Here is a 27,528-nt window from a genome sequence, read left to right as displayed (position 1 = left end):
GAACATAAACGCCCGGGGCGGAATCACCTGTTTTAGCTTAATGAACGACTATAGTACCCCAACTTATTCATAGTCTTTTGCACTCACTTAAACGAACGCGCCTGTTTCAATTTAATGAACAATTTTAATACTCCAAGCGTATCCGTAAAATACCTACAACATTTGCGCTTGATCAATCCCTGCTAATTATGTAATTATTTTTTTCCCAACACCAAAACAAAGTAATAAAAAGTAAATTATTTTCCACTAATGCAATGGTTTTATAAAGGGAAGTAATTGTATTTTCCTAATTTATCAAAGGGAAGTAAGTGCTATAGGACTAAATAAAGACATAATTAGAATTTTTGTAAAAGATATTTTTTTAAAACTTGTGTTTAATGAACATGCCGACAATTATTACTATAATTTGAAAAATGAAAATTATTTCCCAAAACTTTCAATAGTAATTTTTTAACTCATAATTTTAGACAAATGCGCACGATAATTGTCTAACACTTAAATCCATCCAAGACCAACGACAAACATATGCTTTACATACAGAACTGAGCTTTATATATTAGATATATATATATATATATATATATATATATATATATATATATATATATATATATATATATCAGGGGCGGATTAAGCTTCAGCGGGGCCCCTGGCTGAAACTTTTCCCGGGGCCCCCTTAACTCTCTCTCTCTCTCTCTCTCTCTCTCTCTCTCTCTCTCTCTCTCTCTCTATATATATATATATATATATATATATATATATATATATATATATATATATATATATATATATATATATATATATATATATATAAATATATATATATATATATATATATATATATATATATATATACATCATCACATGTAGTTTATATAATGACATATCACAAACAGAGGCCTTCCCAGAAATAAAGGTCGAATGGAGTAAACAAAAGGTTAACAGAAGCCATTGCATAGACAAAAAAAATGTAACATTTAATGTAATGTTAAAATACATTGAGATATAAGAGCATTTAAAGTAACCATTATTTATTTATTAATAAAATATAATATTTTATGAATGGTGGAAAACCTATGAGGAGGTTAATTTTTCAAGATGGCCGCCCTTATCATAGTTACCAATATTTTTCCACCATTGTTTAGTGGAAATGCATATGCGCATGTATCTTAATAAAGCTGTAAAGAAATAATTGTTTTCTAACGAGTATTAAAAAAGTTTTTTTTTTACCGGAGCCTCCACCCTTAAACATTTTTTACGTATCAAGACGAAAAAATTGACTATGGCTAAATTCCAAGGAATTCACAACTCAAATGTTTTAATGGGTGAAACTTCGGGGCGGGGAGAAGGTTGGGGGACATGTCGGGTGTGTGTGAGGGGGGGGGGGTAGATGCCATGCCCTGCAATCGAGTCTCATCCGGTTTTGTATTACCGTGCGGGACAGCGGTAACGCCTTTATTTATAGGCTTCTTCTCTCTTGACCTGTTTGGCAATTCCCATAGTGCAATTAATACGGGTGAGAATGTGCATTGAACTAAAGATGTTTCGCATTTTTTTTTTATCTCTAAGCCACTCGGTCAAAAGGTCAATACTTAAAAAAAACACTTCTACATCGGTCCGTGTCTAACCATCCACTTCGCTATGTCAGACCCTTCCTACAACTGGGGCGTTTTTACAAGCTTTTATTTAACTCACTTCCTCGTCAGTCTGTCGTCAGTCTGTCGTCAGTCTGTCTAGACGGAAACGCAGGAGTGAAAATTCGGACAGTTCTACTTGACCGACACGATTCACAGTTGGCACGTGGGTCAAGACATGAAGACAATGCAATCTGAAACTAAATTTGACTTAATTGGATGCCTAATTGATTTTTTATGAATTAATTAAAATTTGGACCGAATTAGTAGGCATGTCTAGCCAACCACACCACACGCGTCATCAATAGCTGCGCCATCACGACCACGTAATGGCTGCGTTCAAAAACCATTGCGCGCCTACTGAACGTGATATTCAGTAGGCGCGCAATGGTTTTTAGTCATGTAACTCTATTGTAGATAAAACATGTAAAGTACTGAAAAAAAAATTCATAAAAAACGTTTTAATAACAAGCTTTTATGTAATGATGCACTAAAAAGTAGAAAATAAATTATAGACTACTATTTAAATAACTATAAAGAAAAGCGTGGGTGTCTTCCTTAACATTAGTAAAGGTATCCAATAGATACTAAAGTGACCCACGCTTTTCTTTATAGTTATTTAAATAGTAGTCTATAATTTATTTTCTACTTTTTAGTGCATCATTACATAAAAGCTTGTTATTAAAACGTTTTTTATGAATTTTTTTTCCCCAAATTTAACACCCATGTAACACATATTCTCGAAACAAATCGTCTACCGTCAACTTTACACGTCTTTATTAGTCTCTACCAGTCTAGTTTTATTTTTATAAATCTACGCTATGACAATACGCAAACAACCCCTCATACAAATACCCCCACCCTCCCTCAGCCTCGACACTACGTGTTTTTAAATGGTTTTCAAAAGATTTTCTATCGGTAACGATGTCAAGTAGAGGGACTGCTGGTTAAATAAGGCAAAATTAAACATTAAAGATCAGAGAGTATCCGATGGATCTCGCTTGTCTCGGCACATTCCCTGATAAAGCTATTATTAAGTGATGCTTGTTAATACTTGGTGAAATTTTAACTCATACTTCTGACATTAAAAAAATAATTTAACTAAGCTATTAAAAAAATCAATGATAAAGTAATATTTGCTATAGTTGAGAAATCGAAATTTGGGGGCCCCTAAAATTCGGGGGCCCCTGGCTGCAGCCTTTTCAGCACCCCCCTTAATCCGCCACTGATATATATATATATATATATATATATATATATATATATATATATATATATATATATATCTAGATCTATATATATATTGTGCCTTGAAGAAATGCTGCTTAGATCTAATCTAACGGCTGTGCCTCTACTGAATTTAATCTGACGACTAAATCTAGATCTAGATTCTAGGTATAAGAATCTATAAGCCTATTAGATCTAAGTATTAAAGATGATTTTGACTGCGGTCTTAGGAAAAAATGTTAAATAAACCTGTGTTTATGTAATAAATGACTGAATTCAATTGAATTAGGGGGCTATAATACGGAGACATCGAAGTATAATGTTAAGCTCCAGTTTAATTTCAGTTTACATTTTAACCGAAGACTCAGAATCTATTTATCTTAAAAAAAAAAAAATGGAATGGTCTGCACAACTTTTAATATAACGATGACGTCAGGGAACTTATGGCCAAGGGCGAATTTCACCCAATTTTACTGGAGTACTTCCGAAAAATAATTCTCATCTTAGTTCTATTTTCGTAAAACTTTTATGATATTATTCCATGTCAATGAAAAGGCAATTGTTGTAAAAGGTTAATGATTGTTTGATTGTATTCAAAATCTAAAGAAGAAAGGGGATAACATTAATTGTAACTAGAATGTATTAACGCGCATCCTGATCCGGTCCATTAGAACTACTTAATCTATCTTTTCACCAAATACATAGATTGGAGAACATGTCATATAACTCTACTGAACAAGATCGGTAAGATTAAACTAAAAAAGCTTGACTATAAAATAGTAAATTGTTTAAAAAATAACACAGACGTATTTTTGTTTCATGTATGCTTTGTAACCATGTTCTCCTCATTTGAAATCTTACTTCTCCCTTCCCGGCTGCCAAAATACTCATGTCATGTCTGCCTTGTTCAAGATTGCCTTAGTTATGGTTTCATGGCGGAATTAAGACAACACGTGTTTCAGATCCAGATCTAGTCTAGTTATTCCTAGATATCTAGATTCGTATTTTTAGATTTGATTCTATATCTAGACATCAATTTCTAGATCTAGTAGATATAGAGATCTAGATTTAGAATAATCTTGATTTTCTAGAGTCTAGAGTGAAGTTCCACAGCCGATCACACATAGTCCGAACTCCCGACTTTCATCGGGTGCTAGTCTAGATTCTATTTTGTAACCGTTTCTCACAGAAACATACCCAAAGTACTAGTCTTTATTATTCCTCTGCCATTCTACTATAAAAAGATGTATAAATCATTTTATATTTCCTAAGCAGACGCATAGAATTTGAGATATTCATGTTTTAGTGAAGTGCTACTTTTTTTATTTTTTTCGAAATGACTACTCGGAAGATTTTTCTCCCCGTCTCCACTTAGACTAGTCTGCAAAAGATAGCTCTGCGCATGCGCAGTGACCTAGGGATAGGATTAGGGTTGGTGTTAGCCGTGAGGGTTCTGCAGTTGTAAAGACACGCAAGTGCAGTACCATCGATAACATCGCTGCGATGGCAAGTCGTAGTTTCTCTCCATTGTGCATGCATATCTTTTTCCGGCTAGCATCGGCCTATTTTTTTTTCCTGCAGCCACTTGAACCGGCTGGCGTGACGATCGTAATTTATACGTTTTAATCCAATTTTAATTACTAAAATAAATATTTTACGCTTTTAAACGTGTTGATTGTATTATTAATTTAAAGATTACAAAACACGTTCATTAAATTTATTAACGACACATTAGGCCTAAAGGTTGACCCAGTGATGACTCAAGGAACGCTACTATAATAATTATAAAGGACGTAACGATCACTAACAAGACATAACGTAACATTTGCTTAGATATGCTTGGAGGTAGGGTCCCAAACTAGATTTAGAAGTAGATGACCGAAATAATTTAGAACAGTAAAAAATTCGAAATTATATAGATTCTAGACTTAGCTTGAAATATAGAGCATCTAGGCTAGTCTAGTCTAGCTCAAGTCGTTGGTTACGCAGCGAGGTGAAACCACCTTAATCGTTACCCAAGCTGCGGCCACCACTATTCACCTCTCAGTTTGCTTTGTTAGCTTTATCTTTCGTATGTACAGTGTCCCGCACATATTGTAGAAGCTATTAATAGTTAACCTAGTTATAAATAGCTTTGATTGGTTGGTTTTATTCGTCTCATCTGGGACCTAGTGTTTTCATAGGGGGAACTAGAATCGCCTACGACGTCATACCTCATAACTTAAAATTTTTAACTCTTCCAGAAGGTAAAAAACAAAAGAATTTGACCTGGATATGTTTAGAAATGGACATGTGTATAGCAGATATCGGTAGTTTCGTAAAAGAATTCAAACAAATATTATACAAAACGATAAACAGGTGATGGCTGCACCAGTGTTTTAACTGCGCGTGGAACTTCACTCTATTAGGCCTAGACTTTCTCATTAAATTTTTAATTAAAATTTTCTGTCACTTACCATTTAAATTCTAGATCTACTATCATTACAAACCATTTCACTTACAATTTGAGACCAATTCAATGGTTTAGACAAATAGTAGCTTCCTTGAATGGGTATAGTGTAAACATGGTAAGGGGTGGAAGCAGGCGTTGTAACTGAAATAGCAATATAAACATAAAGTGATATTTCAACGCCAAGGGTAGACAAAGGTACAGAATATAGTCCAAGTAAAGACAGAACAGACAGACCCGACGGGTTCCGAACCTACCATTCCACACGGCACCGAATCGCCTCGCCTTCCATGCCTCAAGTCAGACGTGTAACCGATTCTACCAATCAGGTTTAGTTCCCTGAGTGGCAGAGAAAACAAACAAAAACAAAATGACCTTATTACTGCTTAAAATGCGAAACTCTTTTTTACCATAAAAAAAGGTCAAACAGCTACGGTGAAACGTTGGTTTCTTTTCTCTATTCTTAGCATGATGTCATGGCAATTGCGACAACATTGGCTATTTTACTTACCTAAAATACCAAAACATCTTGTTCATAATAAAACTTTTAAGCTATGCAAACTATGCATTGTTGATTAAGGATATATCAGACATAGGCCTAGGCCCTATTTATTATAAATTCTATGTAGCCTACAATTTAAGACCTTAGGCCCTACATGATTATTGAACAAAATAGGTACCCGTAATGTTGATAATATCCAAAACTAAAAATAAATCTGACAGAAACCTAGATCTAGTCCTTGTAACTGTAAAGCCAGTACATAGTAGATTTTCTTACTTATTCTAAAATTTACCCAATTTTAAATTTAAACTTGACCACTGAATGATAGACATCCATATTTAATCCATTAGCAATATAAACATAAAGTGATATTTCAACGCCAAGGGTAGACAAAGGTACAGAATATAGTCCAAGTAAAGACAGAACAGACAGACCCGACGGGTTCCGAACCTACCATTCCACACGGCACCGAATCGCCTCGCCTTCCATGCCTCAAGTCAGACGTGTAACCGATTCTACCAATCAGCTCTACAAAAATAGAGCTTTCTTGGCAGACCACTATCATAGCATGTGACACGGAAGACGCGGGCTGGCGTGACCTCTGAACCCTAAAGGGTCTGACCGCTAGCCTCATAAACACAACGACTATTATTCGACCAGACAAGCGACACAAGTATAGGGACGACGATACAGACAAATAGTAGCTTCCTTGAATGGGTATAGTGTAAACATGGTAAGGGGTGGAAGCAGGCGTAACTGAAATAGCAATATAACCCTAGCAATACTAGTACATACTAGTCCGGGTTGTTGTTTTCGTGCCATCTCACGGCTAATGCACTAACAAAAATGGCGTCCAGTTTTGCTTTCACTGCTTGGCAGAGGAATAAAACTTATGAATACAAATCCATCGTCAATTATAGAAATCGGAACTATTTCTATTTCATTTTAAGTCTGTTATTTAGGCCTGCCTAAGAATTGTCAGATGTACGTTTGGCCGAATTTCTTAGGCAGCGCCTAAGTGAAAGTAGTTCTATGTATTCTTGTCTTTCAAATTAATAATATCGCTTCCATAATAAACTCTAAAGCATTAATTTTACACACATTTGGCCTACAATTAGCTGGTAATAATTTAGGGCGTTTTTGAGATGTGTTGGTGAAAATGATCAATAATGCCATTTTATTATAATTTTTTTTGGTGAAAATGAGGCGCGGAAAAAAGTGCAGCGCAAGAATACAATCATTTGGCTAGATTTATGACTGTTTTTTATGTCATTTTTGTACCAAATGGCGGCTTATACTAAGTTATACCAAAAGCTATAAACACTACTTCCTTTTCTGATGTCGTGACTTTGTTTTCAATGGGTAAATAAATAGTATCTATACATGTAATTCTCTTCTTGGAGACCCTAGAAAACTCCAAGCTGTAAACGCGCCTAGCAGTCCACTCTTCCTCTCTAGGTATATCGCTACCACCCCCATCCACACATTGTCTGGTGAGCTGTGGTTCACGTTAAATGTTTACAATTGTAGAGACGGGTTTAGTGGCGGCTATTAGGGGCAGATAATTTAGTTTGAAACTATTTTAAACTTAGGGGAGGTAACTAAGAGGAGGGTAGGGGGAAAGGAGGATTTTAGTGTTTTAAAGCAAATATTGTCAGTGGCAGCATTGGTACTGTCGAATTCACAAATTATGAATTACTGAAAAGTAGAAAAAATAACTATGGTAATATAGGTATAACTTAACAATCTAAATTTTCTGCCCTCTGCTTTCCATTTAATTTTGGAACATTGGTGGAATAACACATCCTACACTACTTGTAATTAGCCACTGATTTTAATAAGTTTGTGTGAACTCACCAAGACCCCGCACACTTGTTGGAAACTACTTTGGGGAACATGCTAAGTAAAGTCTCCATCTCCATCCAGTGTTGTTTGGGGAGGGGTGTATCATGCCAGTGATTTTCAAGTGCAGAAAAGTTTCTCAGCTTTTGGTCATAATGTTTAATATTGGGTAAAAGCATATAAAACATATTACACATTTAAGTACACCATTCAGTATACAAAAAGCTAATTTACTGCCTGTTCATTGTGAGCCTCAAGACAATGCTGAACACTAAAATGTTTTTTGTCAGCCCTATTCTAAATTTTAAGAATTTGTTTTCATTAAGTTTTTTGTTTACTATTCCAGAGACAGGTCTCAAACCAAGGGACCCGCTGAAGAGTACATCCCTGAGGCTGATGGTGTCATCGAGGTATATGGTTCATTTATGTATTCTTATATATGCAATTTCTTATATATTTTCTATTCACGTTTTTGATCTTTTATTAACTACTCTTGCTAATTGATAGAGCAACTACGATGCAGTCGTGGATGCTTTTGATGACATGAACCTCAGGGAAGATTTGCTCAGGGGTATTTATGCATACGGATTTGAAAAGCCTTCTGCTATCCAACAGAGAGCTATTTTGCCATGCATTGGAGGTATATTTTTCTTTTCATTTTTAGTCTTTTGTCTTCAAATACCAATCTATACTATAATCGCATGCGTTAAAAAAATAAAATAAAAAGCAATCTACACAAAACTGATACAAATTTATTATGCTAAGGGTTAAATAGCTTAGTAATTTACTAATAGATATAAAAAATAGCACTAACCCCAGAAAACAAAACACTACTTTATTTGTACAAAAGAATTATGTAAAATTTGAGAATTTTATTTTTTTCACTTTCCAGATTTGCAAAATTTAAGTTTTAAAATTTCTGGGTTTGCAGTTTTAATTTAAAAAAAATAAAGACTGTTTTAAACTTGAGGATTGTTTTAATACGCCTACACACTAATGGCCCTTACAGCCTTTCGCGCATGTGTAGATGGTAATTTTTACACCGCTACTTTTGTTTTATTAGACGACTGAAAAACTTAAGTCTTGATAGAAAATTAGATTGGTACTAAATTTTTAAGTTCTGATGCAGTCGTCTTTATCCAATAGACAGTAATATTTAGTTGGAAACCATCTTGCAAGACTGAATGTGTCTTTAACCATTACTAGCCTTTTTCTACCTGTCATCACTCGAACATATCGGTTATTGCGACCTCTACTTTTTTACATAGCCTAGAAACCTTACCGTGACCAAAGTATAGACATGTGATAGATCTGAAAAAATTTCTTAGATTATACTAGTATCACGTGTGAAGCAGTTTTTTTTTCCCTTTATTATTAAGATCTCACTCTTATTGTAAGCTAGGATAATTGTTGGCCTCTACCTATTAACTTTGGAATTAACAAATTGCGTTTGTGAAGAAAGTTGAAATTTGCAAATGCTGACGTCTGGGGCTAGACTAACCTGCCTCTCCATGTAACTAGGTCACTGATATCTTAACTTGTGTGAACTCACCTTGACCACAAGTGCATAGATGGTACTGTTTGGCTGGGGGGGGGGGGGTGATAAAAATAGTTGGTACTGTTTGGCTGGGGGGGGGGTGATTACAAGTTTCGTTACAGTTCATGCTATGGCGATATAGTTCATGCTATGAGTATTAGACAGGCTTGCTGATGTCTTAAATAGTTTGACCTCACAGGTGACCCCTCCACCGTGTCTTGTTGGGGGGGGGGGGTGATACCAATAATTAAATTTTTTCTTTTTAAGTAGCATATTGTCTCCAAAACACTTTTTACTAGATCTAAGACCTGGTAAGTAAGTCTAGGCTACTCGATTATAGCAGGCCTTAAGTAAAACTCTTTATTATGCTTTCTAAGTAATTAACTCTCACCATTATGCCTAATTTATATGACTAAATAGTAATTATTTAATTGAAGACAATGCAATTAGATCATGAACAAGTTGAGTGTTGGAAACAATGGTTTACTCATGTTAGTCAATTATTTTAATAATATAAAGCTTGGGGGAAGCGGGGTAGATAACCTTGGAAAAGTCATTTTCTGTCAGCGTGGCTAGAGAGAATTTAATTTAAACATTATCTCAAACGAGCCGGCCCGCGGCATAACATACGCCGCTATTTAGTTGTTTCTAATTTTCAATAATTCATAATTTGTGAATTCGACAGTACCAACGCTGACATTGAAAATATTTCTTTAAAACACTATAAGTAGCTCGTTAAGGACCATAACCCCCCTCCCCCCCCCCCCCCCCTACGTTTAAAATCGTTGGCTCTGCTTGTAAACATTTAGAGTGAACACAGCTCACTAAAACCATGTAGGGGTGGGGAGGTAGGGAGAGCGTTTGCAGCTTGTTTTCTAACGGCTCGAAGAGGAGAATTATATATATAGATGCCTTAGATAAAAAATGTCATTATTTTGTACTTATAATGAGGGTACATATGTTGCATCATTCTATACATTAGTCACAAACACATGTATAAAGTCTGGAATTTTTCAACAAAAGTCTGGAAAGGTTTAGAATTTCATTTTCAAAATGTTATATGAACCCTGAGACCACCTTTTATAGTTCAAGGCCTGCTAAACAAATTTGTAGACAAGGTATTGTGGTTTAGGTACACTGGGGAGGGGCTGTAGAATAGCACAGTTGGGGTAGAGATGGGTCTAAACATATTTTAAACACATTTTATTATATACACAAAACTTTAAATATTAATTTTGGATTAAATATTGTTACAGGGATTGCCACTAAAGGACTATGTATAACATAATTTCGTAAACATAATGTGAGCCAATCGTCTAAAAAGAGGCCATGTAAAATGTCTATTTTAAAATTCCGAGCGACTTAAGGGTTTGTAAAATTTGGGGATTGGTTTTCAGGATTCACTTTAAAAAATTGGAGGCACTCCTGGATGAGGCTTGCGCTACTATGTGTAAATATACTATACTATACATAGTAGGGTGACAGCTGGGTGCTTAGGCCTGTAAAGGGGTTGAGTGTCATGGTTAATCAAATAGACAAGAATGTTTGTTGCATAATACGCTACACACCATTTAATAATGTTTGTAGCCGATTTTGGTAATTAATGTGATAACAGTTATGTGTAAACTTGCATCCAATTACACAGACATGATATTTCGGAATTTTTTTTTTTTTTTTCAAATATTTGGTCTGGGATTTTAGGCTATTTTTCAGTTACATATTTTCAGCAAAATATTTCCAAAATATTTCACGAGTCCTCATTCTTTTACACTAATCTCTTTATAACATCATGGATTTTTATGCAGATGAATTATTAATCATTATTAAAATGGTTATAAAATTCTTTCAGGTCGAGATGTTATTGCACAAGCACAGTCTGGTACTGGTAAAACTGCTACTTTTTCCATTGCCATCTTGGAAAAGTTGGATTTATCCAATAGCAACACACAGGCTCTTGTGCTGGCACCAACAAGAGAGTTAGCCCAACAGGTTACTAATGTTAAAAATTATAGTCAGCAAGAGGTTTTATTTTTGCATTGGGCAATAACCCTATTAGAATTTTGATATTTGTTCGTTGCTATACATCCCCTCGCAATAAAGAAATACTAAAGTAGTCTTTTTAGCAGAGCTAATGTTAAATATGAAAATATGGCAATGGTTGTGAATGGGTCTAATGAAGCTAACTCCCCAAACCCCAATTTTCATTAGTTAAAATTCTTGCTTATGTTTTTTCTCAGATTCAGAAAGTAGTTTTGGCTCTGGGTGACTACCTTGGTGCTCAGTGTCATGCCTGTATTGGTGGTACCCTGGTACGTGAGGACATGCGCAAGCTAGAAAGTGGTGCTCATGTAGTTGTTGGTACACCTGGTCGCGTTTATGACATGATCAATCGTAGGGCACTTAACACTAAAGACATCAAGATGTTTGTGCTCGATGAGGCTGATGAGATGTTGTCCAGAGGCTTTAAAGATCAAATTTATGATGTTTTTAGATTCATGCCTACTGAGATCCAGGTAAGTTGACATTTTTTGGTTTGATCGATTACCTGGTAATTTGGTTTTCCTTTTGTGTATAAATTTCGTCTTATAATATGTAGTGATCCTGTTGTAATTTTGATAAATCACTTCATCAAAAATAGTTAGTTAATTTGATTGGCTTTTTGTTTTGACACATTAGTGAAGATGTACCAATATAAAACTAAATTTCGTGAATTGGGGTGCCAATGTTCTGGGATGTTTCACATTTCAGGATTATTGAATTGACTGATTCCGGGTTTGCATTGTATGTCATTTTTATCAAGACTCCCACTTGTAGCCTTTCTAATTGCACATGCACAGTATTGACTACTGTGCAAAACTAGAATTAATCAACATTGATGTGACATTTATTGCGTTTCTGCTTTTTACTTAACTGACCTTAAAACTTGTTATATATTATTTTAAGTTTGAATGCACTAGTTTTTATCCAAGTCCTTTTTTACAACTACCATTTATTGGAATTAAGGATAGGCACCACGGATAGATTTTTTAAAAAAAATGTTGACACATTTCTGGGTGTTTAATAAGTTCATATGTTTACAGTTGTTAAATTTATAGCAGTCAATAGCAGTACTGGTTGCCATGGACACAGCTAAAAGGTGTGAAAACTAACACCTTTTCAAAGTGCTATTACTTTGTTCCCATAAGAGATTTTAAAAGCGGATGAAAGATTTAAGATTTCTCAAACCAAACTATACATTTGTTCATTGCGATAGCTTGTACTCAATTTTTAATACAAATTTTTACGTAAATTTATGAGCAAAATTTAGGGGGTGGCGCCACATAAATATCAATATTTTCTAAAGTATAGTAGTAAACTCAAGGTACAAACGTAGTTTTGTAGATGGCATAATGCTGAATGCTTGTGGAATGTTTCAGTCTTGTATGACAAAGGGTTCCAAAGCTGTAGCTATTTGAATGTTGAATTTTTAGTAAAAATGCAAAGTTGAGAAAAAGTGAAGAGAAAGGTGGAAAAATGGACTGTGCGTTTTCTCTTATAGAAAACAGAAAAGGACTTCTTTTTATGTGTGGAAGAATTATTTGGCTAATAAAATACCCGTTGATTTATGTTGTAAGTTTTAGATAGATTTTTCTGTGTGAGCAGAAAATATGTATACAACAGGTAATGAATTAATGACTATTATATCTTACACATCCTATCATTCAATTGTTATTCACAGAACAACTATCATCAAACTAGATTAAATTTGGTTTGTTAGCCGGTCTTCTCACTTCAATACAAAGTCTATCCCTACTTAAATTGTAGCTTACACAAGTTTATTGCCGTATGATAATAGCCTACTACACAACACTGGGTACAATGCTTGAGGCTAGTCACGCCCCTCCACCCACCCCACCGCTGGATAGTGCATGAAGAACCGATGAGCCATAGATTACCAATGTTCATTCAACCGTGAATAACACATCTGTGTAGATAGGGTCAAGTACAGGGCCTAAGTGAATGCTTATCAGCTGTCCCATCTAGTATTTACATTCGTTGCTGGCAAACTCTATGTGGAGAGATGGGCATACACATTAACACATGTCGTATACAGTCAAGCCTATCACAGCATGCCGCAATAAGATTATAAACAGGTCGTTGGTTGAATGGCGAGAAGGGGATGGACAGTACATTCTTCAAACTGACAGACATGTCCATGACGCATTGTTTCAACTTAGTATAAAGCGTACGAAACAGTGTTTAATAGTGTCATTCATTATTTTTACGCACATGCCCTTATATGGAGTTTGACATAAAATTTTACTTGGTAGAAAACGTTTATCCCACTTATTTGTAGAACAAAATAAAGGTCGCTACACCAGCGTGTACACGAGTGCTTGGTTGCCGTATACTTTACGTTGCCACGTGGGCAGCAGAACTCCTATCACACGCTCGAAGATAGCCGCTGTCCGCGTAGTAGTGTGAAAATTTAATGGGGGGTACCATGTTTCACATCGCAATAAATGGATTACCGTAGGTTAGATACCTAAATGGGGTTACTATCAGAATTAATGTTAAACCCATACTAGTAGAAAAAATTTTAAACTGTCGTAACATGTGTGGTGTCTGGCTTAAACTAACAGTTAAAAATGTCTCTGGCCATTACTAGTCTTTGTCTATCCCACAACAGGGGATTTATGCCGTCACACCCTCTTGACTAGCTGGCTTTGTAGATTTCTTAAGTTCTTGAATTCAGCCTACTTACATTGATTATTATTACTAAATAGGTGGTACACTTTTACGACTAAAAATACTGATAGCTTTATTATTCACTCTTTTATGTATATTTACAGTATAAATCACATATGAGAATAATTTAGGAAGCTACTTTCATTATGCTTTGTCGGGTTTTTTTTTTTTTTTTTCAACATCCAGCAAGCGGGTATAGCTGAATGGGATGCCTTGCTAAGCTGTCATTTCTTCAAGTATAATTTTAAATTAGTGAAGGGTTTACAATATAGTACACCTTTGAACTTTACGGTCCATTATACATGATTAAAGGATGTACGATACAGTACACTTTTGAACTTCACTGTCCCTTATACATGATTGAAGGATGTACAATACAGTACACTTTTGAACTTCAAGGTCCATGCAGCAGGTGGAATTTGCCTATGCATATGGAGAAAGAGCATGCTGGAATAATTGATCATGCTGCTGGGTACAATATATCAAACTTAGCTTTCAAATGACATTGGAAAATTATTATGAAAAGTTATAAACTAAATAAGACTACATAAAGTGATGTGGTGGACCAGTATCCTGGATACCACCAAAGAAAGGTCTTCACGGTCACTATGAAAATAATACTGAGCATAGACCTTCGCCCCATGATAAATACAGTAGGGTTGAATACTGAAAAAATAACCCTTGCAGTGCTATTGAGTACCCACATCAGTGGCATTATACTGGCATTCAGTGCTGTCAGCCGTGTGATTGAGTTCCCACATATCACTGAGTACCCAAAGATTCAGCACTTAAGTACCCACTGCATTGGCTTATTCATAAGAGTTATACAGTGAGCAGGTGCATTAGTAATGTAACTATGCCTGAACAAATAAATCTAATTAATACTAGCATGTCTTTTACATTGCTGATTGAACCTTAAGTACTTACTTTTTGTAGATTTTTCCTTGAATTTTGGCAGAACCATATTTACTTTCAAAATATTAACATACAAAAATCATTTTACAGGTGATATTATTGTCGGCTACTATGCCAGGTGATGTCCTGGAAGTAACTCAGCGTTTTATGAGAGATCCAGTTAGGATCCTTGTGAAAAAGGAAGAGCTTACTCTTGAGGGTATTCGTCAGTTTTATGTGCAAGTTGAGAGAGAGGTAAATTTCTATAATTAGAAATATTTGTCTAAGCCATTTTGCTTTTCCTAAATTTTGGTTTCGTCCTGCCAGAAAATAATTTTCCACCTACAGACTTCTTTTTTTTTTACGCCCAATCTGAATCCCTTCACTCAGTTACTGTATTATTCAGGGAAGGAGGATTGTCTACATTGTCTAAACTTTCTTTGACAGAGTGAATGTGTTATTTTCTGAGAGTGTTGCTCAAATAGAAAATCCCTATTTTTTTACCCACTATCTTAAGTGATAAAAATCTAGTCTTGTTCATTTCTAAAACTTTTTTTATTTTGCTTTACAACTTATTTCAGGAGTGGAAATTAGATACTCTTTGTGATCTGTATGAGACATTGACCATTACCCAGGCTGTTATTTTCTGTAACACACGCAGGAAGGTGGATTGGCTTACTGAAAAAATGAGTTCCAGAGATTTCACTGTCTCTGCTATGGTATGTTATCCGAAATATTCTTTTTGACATTTTTTGTGTATGCAAAATCCTTTAAAAATTAATTTTTATTTGAAGCTTGTTACAAAGAAAATAAATCCATTATAAAGGAATGTATATTGAACATGATATGAATCAAATGTCTCAAAAAAATAGTGATATAATAGCCCATTTTATTTTGAAATTCCCTATGAAATTTCACGGTTTTAAAAAATTTCAAATTTTAGTTTCAGTATTGGTACAATTTTGGAATTGATTTTCAGGATTCACATAAAAAATGAGTGGCACCCCTGGATATGTTCCTTCTATGACCTATCAAGGCTATAGGCCTACTGATATAAAAACTATTGTGAACTCTCCATGACCGCTGGCTTAGATAACTATGCAGCTTGACTATAATTGATAAATGGTTACTTTAATAATTTGAGTACAAATTATTTTAAGAGCATTAATTCCAAAACTCTTTTTTTTTTACTTTCTCGTATATACGAAGTATAGAGAAAGTCTTGTAATCGTGCAAAAAAAATCTGTTTTACACATCCCTGAGTTGAAAAAAGTTTTGCAATCATGTCCTTATGTATGTGTGTGTGTGTCTCTGTGAAAATGATAACTTTAGTACCGTTACAGCTAGTTTGGTGAAATTTCATATATAAGTATTATATCAAAATGGTAGATCTGTCAACTTTTGAGCAATTTCCATTAACCGGAAGTGGAATTTTTTCTACTTTCATTTTTTCAAAAGCATATAACTTGAGTACTGTTTCATCTAGATAATGAAATTTCACATGTAAGTAAAAGATCTAATTCTCTGCCTTCTATAAAATTTTGAGTAATTTCTTTTGCCGGAAATAGTAATTTTTGCTATTTCCGATTTCTCAAAAAATGCATGTGAATTTATAAAGTACTAGTACTATTCTGCACTATTATACAAATTTTGTTTCGCAGTCCCTTGGTGTGCAATTCTTATTTCTAGATTTTATTCTATTTAAAAAAGTTTAAGTAATTAAAAATGGATTAAAAATCATGTCTATATATGGAGTTGCCATCCCCTGTTTTATTTAAGAATATTCTAGACAGTTTAGGGGAGATCACTCCCAGTTTATTAAATATACATTAGACCCTTTCTAATATCTGCTAAACTGGTCAGTTTTATTTTCCATCTAATAAACTAAAACTTCAAAATTCCAATTAGTCTAGATTTAGGCTGTTCAAAACATACATTTTTATCATGCACATCTTTAAGAATATAAGACCTAAATTGAAAATGAGTACAACTAGATCATAATTATAGTTTAAATTAGCTTAATGTTAAAATTTCAATTTGACTGGACTTTCATTGTTTTTTTTTTTAGAGTTACATAAACTTTTATTTTAAAATATTAGTTATATTAAACTATCAGTACAATAACAAAGTAAGACTGCTTTATATCTGATCAAGCATGGAGTTCTCTGAAAATAAATTTTTATTTGTCAGTCCATTATAAACCTTTTATTTTAGCATGGAGACATGAACCAAAATGAAAGAGACCTGATTATGAGAGAGTTTCGATCTGGATCTAGCAGAGTCCTCATCACTACTGATTTGCTGGCTCGAGGAATTGATGTTCAGCAAGTGTCCCTAGTCATCAATTACGATCTACCAGCAAATAGAGAAAACTACATTCACAGGTCAGTTATCAACTTGGTTTAGTTGTCATGGGTCGAGTTCTGTCTCCAACAGGATGACAATGCTGGCACAGCAGGGTTATAAATGATTACAATACATCCTTTATATTCTGTATAGGATACGCGGGGGGGGGGGGGGGTATAATTTTTCTAGACAATTACAATACTTTCTTTAAACAACATTCAACAAAGAAGGAAAAAAAGTTAGGATAAATGGTTACTGCCCTTTGGCATTAGTTTTCGATAGTTTTAATTTTTTCATTATAAGATGGCTAATCAAAGAAAAATAGTTTGATCAATTGGTATCAACTCAAACTAATAGGGTTTGCTGAAGTTATGGTTTTATTGGTGGTTTTTTAAAATTCGATATTAGGTTAATTATACATTATATTATATTAAATATTATATTAAAACCATACATAATATTCATATCTAGTACTGCTGTTAGGCTTTTTTTTTTTTTCTTATTTTAATTATTCATTTTTGGTTTAACAAAATAGCATCATTGCACTTGTTTGTACTATTCCTACTTTTTATTGCCCGGGTAGTCATGTCTGCATCATTTTTAAAGGGCTAATAGTATTTTTTTTTCAAGATAAAAATTGTAGATCATTCCATTTTCTCCTTCCCCCCCCCCCCCCCCTTAAATATTAAATAATTCCTAAACTTTTTTCTGCGCTTCACCACTTTTAGTGTTTAATATAAGTTGTATTCTCTAATAGTGAAATGACTGACATTTTTCCCCACCAGAATTGGACGTGGTGGCCGTTTTGGACGCAAGGGAGTTGCTATTAACTTTGTTACATCAGATGATATTCGTACATTGCGAGACATTGAGCAGTTTTACAATACTACCATTGAGGAAATGCCTATGGATGTTGCTGATCTACTTTAAACCTCACATAGCCATCAAGATTTGAACTGTCCTAACAAGCCCTTTGCCGAAAAATCAAATTCTTCAAAAGCTCACTTGGGCTGTAATTGTTTTCAGTTAGTTTAAAAGAGCCTTGTGGGGTGTGTTTGTAATTTTAAAAATATATTCTTTTCCTACTTTAAAATAGCCACTTTAAAGTTCATTATCATAGTTATGTATCATTTTTGAAATGTCAGTAATGCATCAAATGAAAGTATTTTGCCTTAAGTTTGGAGAATGAGATTTAAGTTGTACATTAAATATTCTCATCTTGTTCTTACTGTCAGTTATTGTCATATTTTTTTTTGGTGTTGTGCTGATACAAAAAATTCAACTTTGTAACGTTGTTGTGCTGAAAATAAAAATACTGCTATAGAGCATTTATAAAATGCACCTTGATTTAGCTCAGGCATTTCAGGCCTGGACACATTTCTTAAATGATGTAATTTTCAAGTTGTATGAATGGTTTTTTTTTTTTAATATAAGGTTTGTTAGGGTATCAACTAAAATTAGTTTTAGTTAACTTGGTATGGTTGTTAAAAATGTGTGCATGTTACATAGTAACTTTCTTGGCTCGGCATGGGGGCAATGTTATGGATCAGTTTTTGTCTACATCAAAGGGTTATATGAAATGTTCAAGTATCATAAAACTTAAAAAATGGATGTAATAAAAATTGAAAAAAAAAAGTTGTATATTTGTCCTAAACATTTTATGCAAGAAAAACACAAATACACATTGAGAATTTTATTTTATATAAATCTGTGCATTAATTATAAAAATTTAGGGTAAAAATATTGTAAAAATAAATGGGTGTGGCAGATAATTTTTGATCATTCACACACACCATCTTCAATTGTCTGAAGCCCTGAGTTTGCAGCTCTTCATAAAGCAAATATTCACATAATCATGCAAAAGATTAGTTGCTTAGATTTGTCATGGCTTTGCTAAAGTTGTGCTGGTTTTAAAACTTATTATGCACACATTCAAATCACATCCAATAATGGAATGTACAGAAGAATTTAGAAACAATATAAAAGCTCGGCAGTTTTGAAGTAAATAATTGCATCTAGTATGGAATATGAATTCATATGGGTAGACCTATCAATACTATCATATAACTCATAGCCGTCCTGCAGCCTGCTAAAAAACAAAAAAACAGCCTAATGCAAAAACAACCTTTAAAATAAAATATTTAAAGAAAAATCGATAACAGTTGCATAGGCTTAATTCGTACATGCATCTACATATTCTCAGATAGAGGACAAAATCTGGTAACAACAAAAGCTAGGATAAAATAACCCAAATGGAAGCCCTGTTTATACCTACACTAAGAAGTACAATTGAAAATAATATAACTAACTGCCTTTCAAATATTTCCATACTTAATAAATACAAGCTCTTTAAATTATTTTTTGAACACATTCAAACAAGACATCACAATAAATATTATAGCATACAATTAAACATGCAAAATTGCAAAAAGAATTTTAAAGCCATGAAATTTACATACATAGTTGTTTCGTTGATTACATCACAGAGGACAAATTGGAAAGAGCTTGGCTACTTGTTCTTAAAAAAGTAAAAATTTTCATAGCTGATGAAAATTAGGGACTTTTTTTTTGCTGACATCATTCTTTAGTTGTAAATGAGAAATATGTCATGAACTGGGTCTGTCATAAGCTGCTTCTCTGTGATGAAGCTCTTTGATACCTTGTTGGATGCGCTTTAGGTGACCCACTTTTGTTACTCCAAGATCCTGATTAAAAAAGAAACCCTTTTTATCTGGTATGCTACTTATTTAAAAATAAAATAAATCATTCAAGTTCACCAGTTATGGGGCGTCCATACAAATTGCTGTAACTGTAACCAAATTAGAGTAGGGTATTAATTTTTTTTTATCCTTACATTACATTCATTTCTATAAATAATGCTCTTTTACCTTCATAAATTCCTCCAAACATTGCAAACATTAAACCCACATTAAAATATGATATTTACACAGTAACACAACAATGACTCAGAAGGCTTGAACACAATTGTGCCAGCAAGGATATAAGCTACGCATCATGGCCATGGTCTGTAAGCCCAAGAAGCCAGGGATGTTGTAAGCCTATAGCAAAAGTGTGAGCTGACTAAAATCAAATGAAAATGGACAAATATCCTTTATTATTGTTGACAGATAGCAATCATGTTTTTTTCTTCAATTTTGCCATCAATAAATCAGAAATATTTTTAGAATCAATCAATCATTTTTTCAGTTTAAGGCTACATTTTTATTTATTTTAAACAAGCCTAAGTTATAAACCGTAATATTTCACTTTTGTAAGACAAACATTGATTGGCTCCATGAGTAATATTCTGAAAACTTCATAGAAAAAAAGAAAAAAAAAAAGAAAAAAAAACACATAACCAAATTCTTGTTTTCATTTTCAATAATAAAATGTTAACACAAATTGTTTTGGGCTTTTAAGAAATTTTGCTTTAGTTACCAAAAATGCTAAAAACATCAAATACATCTTCAGTAAGTCCAACAATAATCAAATAGATTTTTATAACAATATTTATTTTAACATTTTACATGATTATTTAAATATGTAATGGACCTGTAGAATAATTGACTTTTCTCAGTTATGCTTATTGCAAATCTTGAGTTAGGGAAAAATTAAATATACAGAAAAATATCTGCAGATAATTTTCATCAAATAACATTCCATTAAAAAAAACCCTGTTCAACACCTAACTACTTCATATGACAAAAAAGCAAAGGAAATACCTTTAAGTCTCTTCTTTCCAAGTTTAAAAGTTCAGCACCAGTTATTTCATGAGAAAAGAAACTTTCTTTATATTCTCCTAGGGCTAAACTCTCTAGCCACTGACCAACCTCCTCTAGGGTCCAGCTCCTGATTTCAAATGCTGGAAAATAGATTATACACCTTATGTTCCAGTCATTGATTTCACTCAATTTCTTTTTAAAACAAATAACTTGTAGGTCAAAAAGATGATTTTGTGGGTTAGATCTATACTATAATATACGAGCTGACCAACATATGCCGCTATTTAGTTGTTTTATTTTCTACTTTTCAGTACTTCATAGTAGCAGCTTGCGTTTACATGGTGGTGTCTCACATGGTCTCGTATGAAGAGAATTTTATATATATATATATATATATATATATATATATATATATATATATATATATATATATATATATATATATATATATATAGTAATTGTCTATAATATAGTAATGTTGGTCAGGTAGAATGTGGGTCAGGTAGAATGTGGGTCAGGTAGGATGTGGGTCAGGTAGAATGTGGGTCAGGTAGAATGTGGGTCAGGTAGAATGTGGGTCAGGTAGTATGTGGGTCAGGTAGAATGTGGGTCAGGTAGTATGTGGGTCAGGTAGAATGTGGGTCAGGTAGAATGTGGGTCAGGTAGAATGTGGGTCAGGTAGAATGTGGGTCAGGTAGAATGTGGGTCAGGTAGAGTGTGGGTCAGGTAGAATGTGGGTCAGGTAGAATGTGGGTCAGGTAGAATGTGGGTCAGGTAGAATGTGGGTCAGGTAGAATGTGGGTCAGGTAGAATGTGGGTCAGGTAGTATGTGGGTCAGGTAGAATGTGGGTCAGGTAGAATGTGGGTCAGGTGTGGGTGGATGAAAGATTTTGTTCCACTCACCTGGTGGCAATCGCTGTTTATCCTTAATGCCCCTCCCTTTCAACTTGCTGTAAACTTGCTTGAACCTCCCCTGTTTACGCTTGTGTTGATCTAACAAAGTCATCTCATCCACGACCTCTAGCTTCATCAACCCAATCATCTCAATCATCCTTTTCATTTCTTCTTCTAAGCTTATCAACGAAGTGGTTAATCGTTCCTCTAGGCTTGGAGACAGCTATACATATTTAATGATAAATTTAACACAATTTTACAGAGACATAAAAATACATAACCATATACTATTACTAGTTACTGGTACCTCAAACTGAGCTAAAAATAGTTTGTAGAGGCCGTGGATGATAGCCTCCTCCATGATGGCGAGGTGAGACAATTATCAAAGAACAAAATCAAAGACAGAGAAGGTGATGTTATGATGGCGAGGTGAGACAATTATCAAAGAACAAAATCAAAGACAGAGAAGGTGATGTTATGATGGCGAGGTGAGACAATTATCAAAGAACAAAATCAAAGACAGAGAAGGTGATGTTATGATGGCGAGGTGAGACAATTATCAAAGAACAAAATCAAAGACAGAGAAGGTGATGTTATGATGGCGAGGTGAGACAATTATCAAAGAACAAAATCAAAGACAGAGAAGGTGATGTTATGATGGCGAGGTGAGACAATTATCAAAGAACAAAATCAAAGACAGAGAAGGTGATGTTATGATGGCGAGGTGAGACAATTATCAAAGAACAAAATCAAAGACAGAGAAGGTGATGTTATGATGGCGAGGTGAGACAATTATCAAAGAACAAAATCAAAGACAGAGAAGGTGATGTTATGATGGCGAGGTGAGACAATTATCAAAGAACAAAATCAAAGACAGAGAAGGTGATGTTATGATGGCGAGGTGAGACAATTATCAAAGAACAAAATCAAAGACAGAGAAGGTGATGTTATGATGGCGAGGTGAGACAATTATCAAAGAACAAAATCAAAGACAGAGAAGGTGATGTTATGATGGCGAGGTGAGACAATTATCAAAGAACAAAATCAAAGACAGAGAAGGTGATGTTATGATGGCGAGGTGAGACAATTATCAAAGAACAAAATCAAAGACAGAGAAGGTGATGTTATGATGGCGAGGTGAGACAATTATCAAAGAACAAAATCAAAGACAGAGAAGGTGATGTTATGATGGCGAGGTGAGACAATTATCAAAGAACAAAATCAAAGACAGAGAAGGTGATGTTATGATGGCGAGGTGAGACAATTATCAAAGAACAAAATCAAAGACAGAGAAGGTGATGTTATGATGGCGAGGTGAGACAATTATCAAAGAACAAAATCAAAGACAGAGAAGGTGATGTTATGATGGCGAGGTGAGACAATTATCAAAGAACAAAATCAAAGACAGAGAAGGTGATGTTATGATGGCGAGGTGAGACAATTATCAAAGAACAAAATCAAAGACAGAGAAGGTGATGTTATGATGGCGAGGTGAGACAATTATCAAAGAACAAAATCAAAGACAGAGAAGGTGATGTTATGATGGCGAGGTGAGACAATTATCAAAGAACAAAATCAAAGACAGAGAAGGTGATGTTATGATGGCGAGGTGAGACAATTATCAAAGAACAAAATCAAAGACAGAGAAGGTGATGTTATGATGGCGAGGTGAGACAATTATCAAAGAACAAAATCAAAGACAGAGAAGGTGATGTTATGATGGCGAGGTGAGACAATTATCAAAGAACAAAATCAAAGACAGAGAAGGTGATGTTATGATGGCGAGGTGAGACAATTATCAAAGAACAAAATCAAAGACAGAGAAGGTGATGTTATGATGGCGAGGTGAGACAATTATCAAAGAACAAAATCAAAGACAGAGAAGGTGATGTTATGATGGCGAGGTGAGACAATTATCAAAGAACAAAATCAAAGACAGAGAAGGTGATGTTATGATGGCGAGGTGAGACAATTATCAAAGAACAAAATCAAAGACAGAGAAGGTGATGTTATGATGGCGAGGTGAGACAATTATCAAAGAACAAAATCAAAGACAGAGAAGGTGATGTTATGATGGCGAGGTGAGACAATTATCAAAGAACAAAATCAAAGACAGAGAAGGTGATGTTATGATGGCGAGGTGAGACAATTATCAAAGAACAAAATCAAAGACAGAGAAGGTGATGTTATGATGGCGAGGTGAGACAATTATCAAAGAACAAAATCAAAGACAGAGAAGGTGATGTTATGATGGCGAGGTGAGACAATTATCAAAGAACAAAATCAAAGACAGAGAAGGTGATGTTATGATGGCGAGGTGAGACAATTATCAAAGAACAAAATCAAAGACAGAGAAGGTGATGTTATGATGGCGAGGTGAGACAATTATCAAAGAACAAAATCAAAGACAGAGAAGGTGATGTTATGATGGCGAGGTGAGACAATTATCAAAGAACAAAATCAAAGACAGAGAAGGTGATGTTATGATGGCGAGGTGAGACAATTATCAAAGAACAAAATCAAAGACAGAGAAGGTGATGTTATGATGGCGAGGTGAGACAATTATCAAAGAACAAAATCAAAGACAGAGAAGGTGATGTTATGATGGCGAGGTGAGACAATTATCAAAGAACAAAATCAAAGACAGAGAAGGTGATGTTATGATGGCGAGGTGAGACAATTATCAAAGAACAAAATCAAAGACAGAGAAGGTGATGTTATGATGGCGAGGTGAGACAATTATCAAAGAACAAAATCAAAGACAGAGAAGGTGATGTTATGATGGCGAGGTGAGACAATTATCAAAGAACAAAATCAAAGACAGAGAAGGTGATGTTATGATGGCGAGGTGAGACAATTATCAAAGAACAAAATCAAAGACAGAGAAGGTGATGTTATGATGGCGAGGTGAGACAATTATCAAAGAACAAAATCAAAGACAGAGAAGGTGATGTTATGATGGCGAGGTGAGACAATTATCAAAGAACAAAATCAAAGACAGAGAAGGTGATGTTATGATGGCGAGGTGAGACAATTATCAAAGAACAAAATCAAAGACAGAGAAGGTGATGTTATGATGGCGAGGTGAGACAATTATCAAAGAACAAAATCAAAGACAGAGAAGGTGATGTTATGATGGCGAGGTGAGACAATTATCAAAGAACAAAATCAAAGACAGAGAAGGTGATGTTATGATGGCGAGGTGAGACAATTATCAAAGAACAAAATCAAAGACAGAGAAGGTGATGTTATGATGGCGAGGTGAGACAATTATCAAAGAACAAAATCAAAGACAGAGAAGGTGATGTTATGATGGCGAGGTGAGACAATTATCAAAGAACAAAATCAAAGACAGAGAAGGTGATGTTATGATGGCGAGGTGAGACAATTATCAAAGAACAAAATCAAAGACAGAGAAGGTGATGTTATGATGGCGAGGTGAGACAATTATCAAAGAACAAAATCAAAGACAGAGAAGGTGATGTTATGATGGCGAGGTGAGACAATTATCAAAGAACAAAATCAAAGACAGAGAAGGTGATGTTATGATGGCGAGGTGAGACAATTATCAAAGAACAAAATCAAAGACAGAGAAGGTGATGTTATGATGGCGAGGTGAGACAATTATCAAAGAACAAAATCAAAGACAGAGAAGGTGATGTTATGATGGCGAGGTGAGACAATTATCAAAGAACAAAATCAAAGACAGAGAAGGTGATGTTATGATGGCGAGGTGAGACAATTATCAAAGAACAAAATCAAAGACAGAGAAGGTGATGTTATGATGGCGAGGTGAGACAATTATCAAAGAACAAAATCAAAGACAGAGAAGGTGATGTTATGATGGCGAGGTGAGACAATTATCAAAGAACAAAATCAAAGACAGAGAAGGTGATGTTATGATGGCGAGGTGAGACAATTATCAAAGAACAAAATCAAAGACAGAGAAGGTGATGTTATGATGGCGAGGTGAGACAATTATCAAAGAACAAAATCAAAGACAGAGAAGGTGATGTTATGATGGCGAGGTGAGACAATTATCAAAGAACAAAATCAAAGACAGAGAAGGTGATGTTATGATGGCGAGGTGAGACAATTATCAAAGAACAAAATCAAAGACAGAGAAGGTGATGTTATGATGGCGAGGTGAGACAATTATCAAAGAACAAAATCAAAGACAGAGAAGGTGATGTTATGATGGCGAGGTGAGACAATTATCAAAGAACAAAATCAAAGACAGAGAAGGTGATGTTATGATGGCGAGGTGAGACAATTATCAAAGAACAAAATCAAAGACAGAGAAGGTGATGTTATGATGGCGAGGTGAGACAATTATCAAAGAACAAAATCAAAGACAGAGAAGGTGATGTTATGATGGCGAGGTGAGACAATTATCAAAGAACAAAATCAAAGACAGAGAAGGTGATGTTATGATGGCGAGGTGAGACAATTATCAAAGAACAAAATCAAAGACAGAGAAGGTGATGTTATGATGGCGAGGTGAGACAATTATCAAAGAACAAAATCAAAGACAGAGAAGGTGATGTTATGATGGCGAGGTGAGACAATTATCAAAGAACAAAATCAAAGACAGAGAAGGTGATGTTATGATGGCGAGGTGAGACAATTATCAAAGAACAAAATCAAAGACAGAGAAGGTGATGTTATGATGGCGAGGTGAGACAATTATCAAAGAACAAAATCAAAGACAGAGAAGGTGATGTTATGATGGCGAGGTGAGACAATTATCAAAGAACAAAATCAAAGACAGAGAAGGTGATGTTATGATGGCGAGGTGAGACAATTATCAAAGAACAAAATCAAAGACAGAGAAGGTGATGTTATGATGGCGAGGTGAGACAATTATCAAAGAACAAAATCAAAGACAGAGAAGGTGATGTTATGATGGCGAGGTGAGACAATTATCAAAGAACAAAATCAAAGACAGAGAAGGTGATGTTATGATGGCGAGGTGAGACAATTATCAAAGAACAAAATCAAAGACAGAGAAGGTGATGTTATGATGGCGAGGTGAGACAATTATCAAAGAACAAAATCAAAGACAGAGAAGGTGATGTTATGATGGCGAGGTGAGACAATTATCAAAGAACAAAATCAAAGACAGAGAAGGTGATGTTATGATGGCGAGGTGAGACAATTATCAAAGAACAAAATCAAAGACAGAGAAGGTGATGTTATGATGGCGAGGTGAGACAATTATCAAAGAACAAAATCAAAGACAGAGAAGGTGATGTTATGATGGCGAGGTGAGACAATTATCAAAGAACAAAATCAAAGACAGAGAAGGTGATGTTATGATGGCGAGGTGAGACAATTATCAAAGAACAAAATCAAAGACAGAGAAGGTGATGTTATGATGGCGAGGTGAGACAATTATCAAAGAACAAAATCAAAGACAGAGAAGGTGATGTTATGATGGCGAGGTGAGACAATTATCAAAGAACAAAATCAAAGACAGAGAAGGTGATGTTATGATGGCGAGGTGAGACAATTATCAAAGAACAAAATCAAAGACAGAGAAGGTGATGTTATGATGGCGAGGTGAGACAATTATCAAAGAACAAAATCAAAGACAGAGAAGGTGATGTTATGATGGCGAGGTGAGACAATTATCAAAGAACAAAATCAAAGACAGAGAAGGTGATGTTATGATGGCGAGGTGAGACAATTATCAAAGAACAAAATCAAAGACAGAGAAGGTGATGTTATGATGGCGAGGTGAGACAATTATC

General features: G+C 34.7%; 2 protein-coding genes across 2 annotated transcripts in view; one reads left to right on the top strand and one right to left on the bottom strand.

The window, feature by feature from the left end:
* Positions 1 to 3,506: 3,506 nt before the first annotated feature.
* On the top strand, positions 3,507 to 18,383 carry LOC131938087 (uncharacterized). The gene is made up of 9 exons (XM_059295983.1): positions 3,507 to 3,605; positions 8,001 to 8,064; positions 8,162 to 8,294; positions 11,041 to 11,180; positions 11,429 to 11,704; positions 14,925 to 15,068; positions 15,395 to 15,532; positions 17,028 to 17,197; positions 17,945 to 18,383. The coding sequence occupies exons 1-9, from the start codon at positions 3,577 to 3,579 to the stop codon at positions 18,087 to 18,089; spliced, it is 1,239 nt and encodes a 412-aa protein (XP_059151966.1). The 5' UTR covers positions 3,507 to 3,576; the 3' UTR covers positions 18,090 to 18,383.
* A 229-nt stretch (positions 18,384 to 18,612) lies between these two features.
* LOC131938086 (diacylglycerol kinase delta) overlaps positions 18,613 to 27,528 on the bottom strand; it is a 173,844-nt gene continuing 164,928 nt past the window's right edge. Inside the window, exons 30-32 of the mRNA XM_059295982.1 lie at positions 21,785 to 21,998; positions 20,882 to 21,021; positions 18,613 to 19,864 (exon numbers count right to left, since the gene is read on the bottom strand). Coding sequence (XP_059151965.1) covers positions 19,766 to 19,864; positions 20,882 to 21,021; positions 21,785 to 21,998 — 453 coding nt within the window. The 3' untranslated portion in view covers positions 18,613 to 19,765. The remainder of the gene's footprint in view (positions 19,865 to 20,881; positions 21,022 to 21,784; positions 21,999 to 27,528) is intronic.

Source organism: Physella acuta, unplaced genomic scaffold, assembly GCF_028476545.2.
Source record: "Physella acuta isolate Inbredline_101_S28 unplaced genomic scaffold, ASM2847654v3 ptg000233l, whole genome shotgun sequence".
NCBI lineage: Eukaryota > Metazoa > Mollusca > Gastropoda > Physidae > Physella > Physella acuta.
The sequence above is the reverse complement of the archived record's forward strand: the minus strand, read 5'-3'. Positions and strand labels throughout refer to the sequence as shown.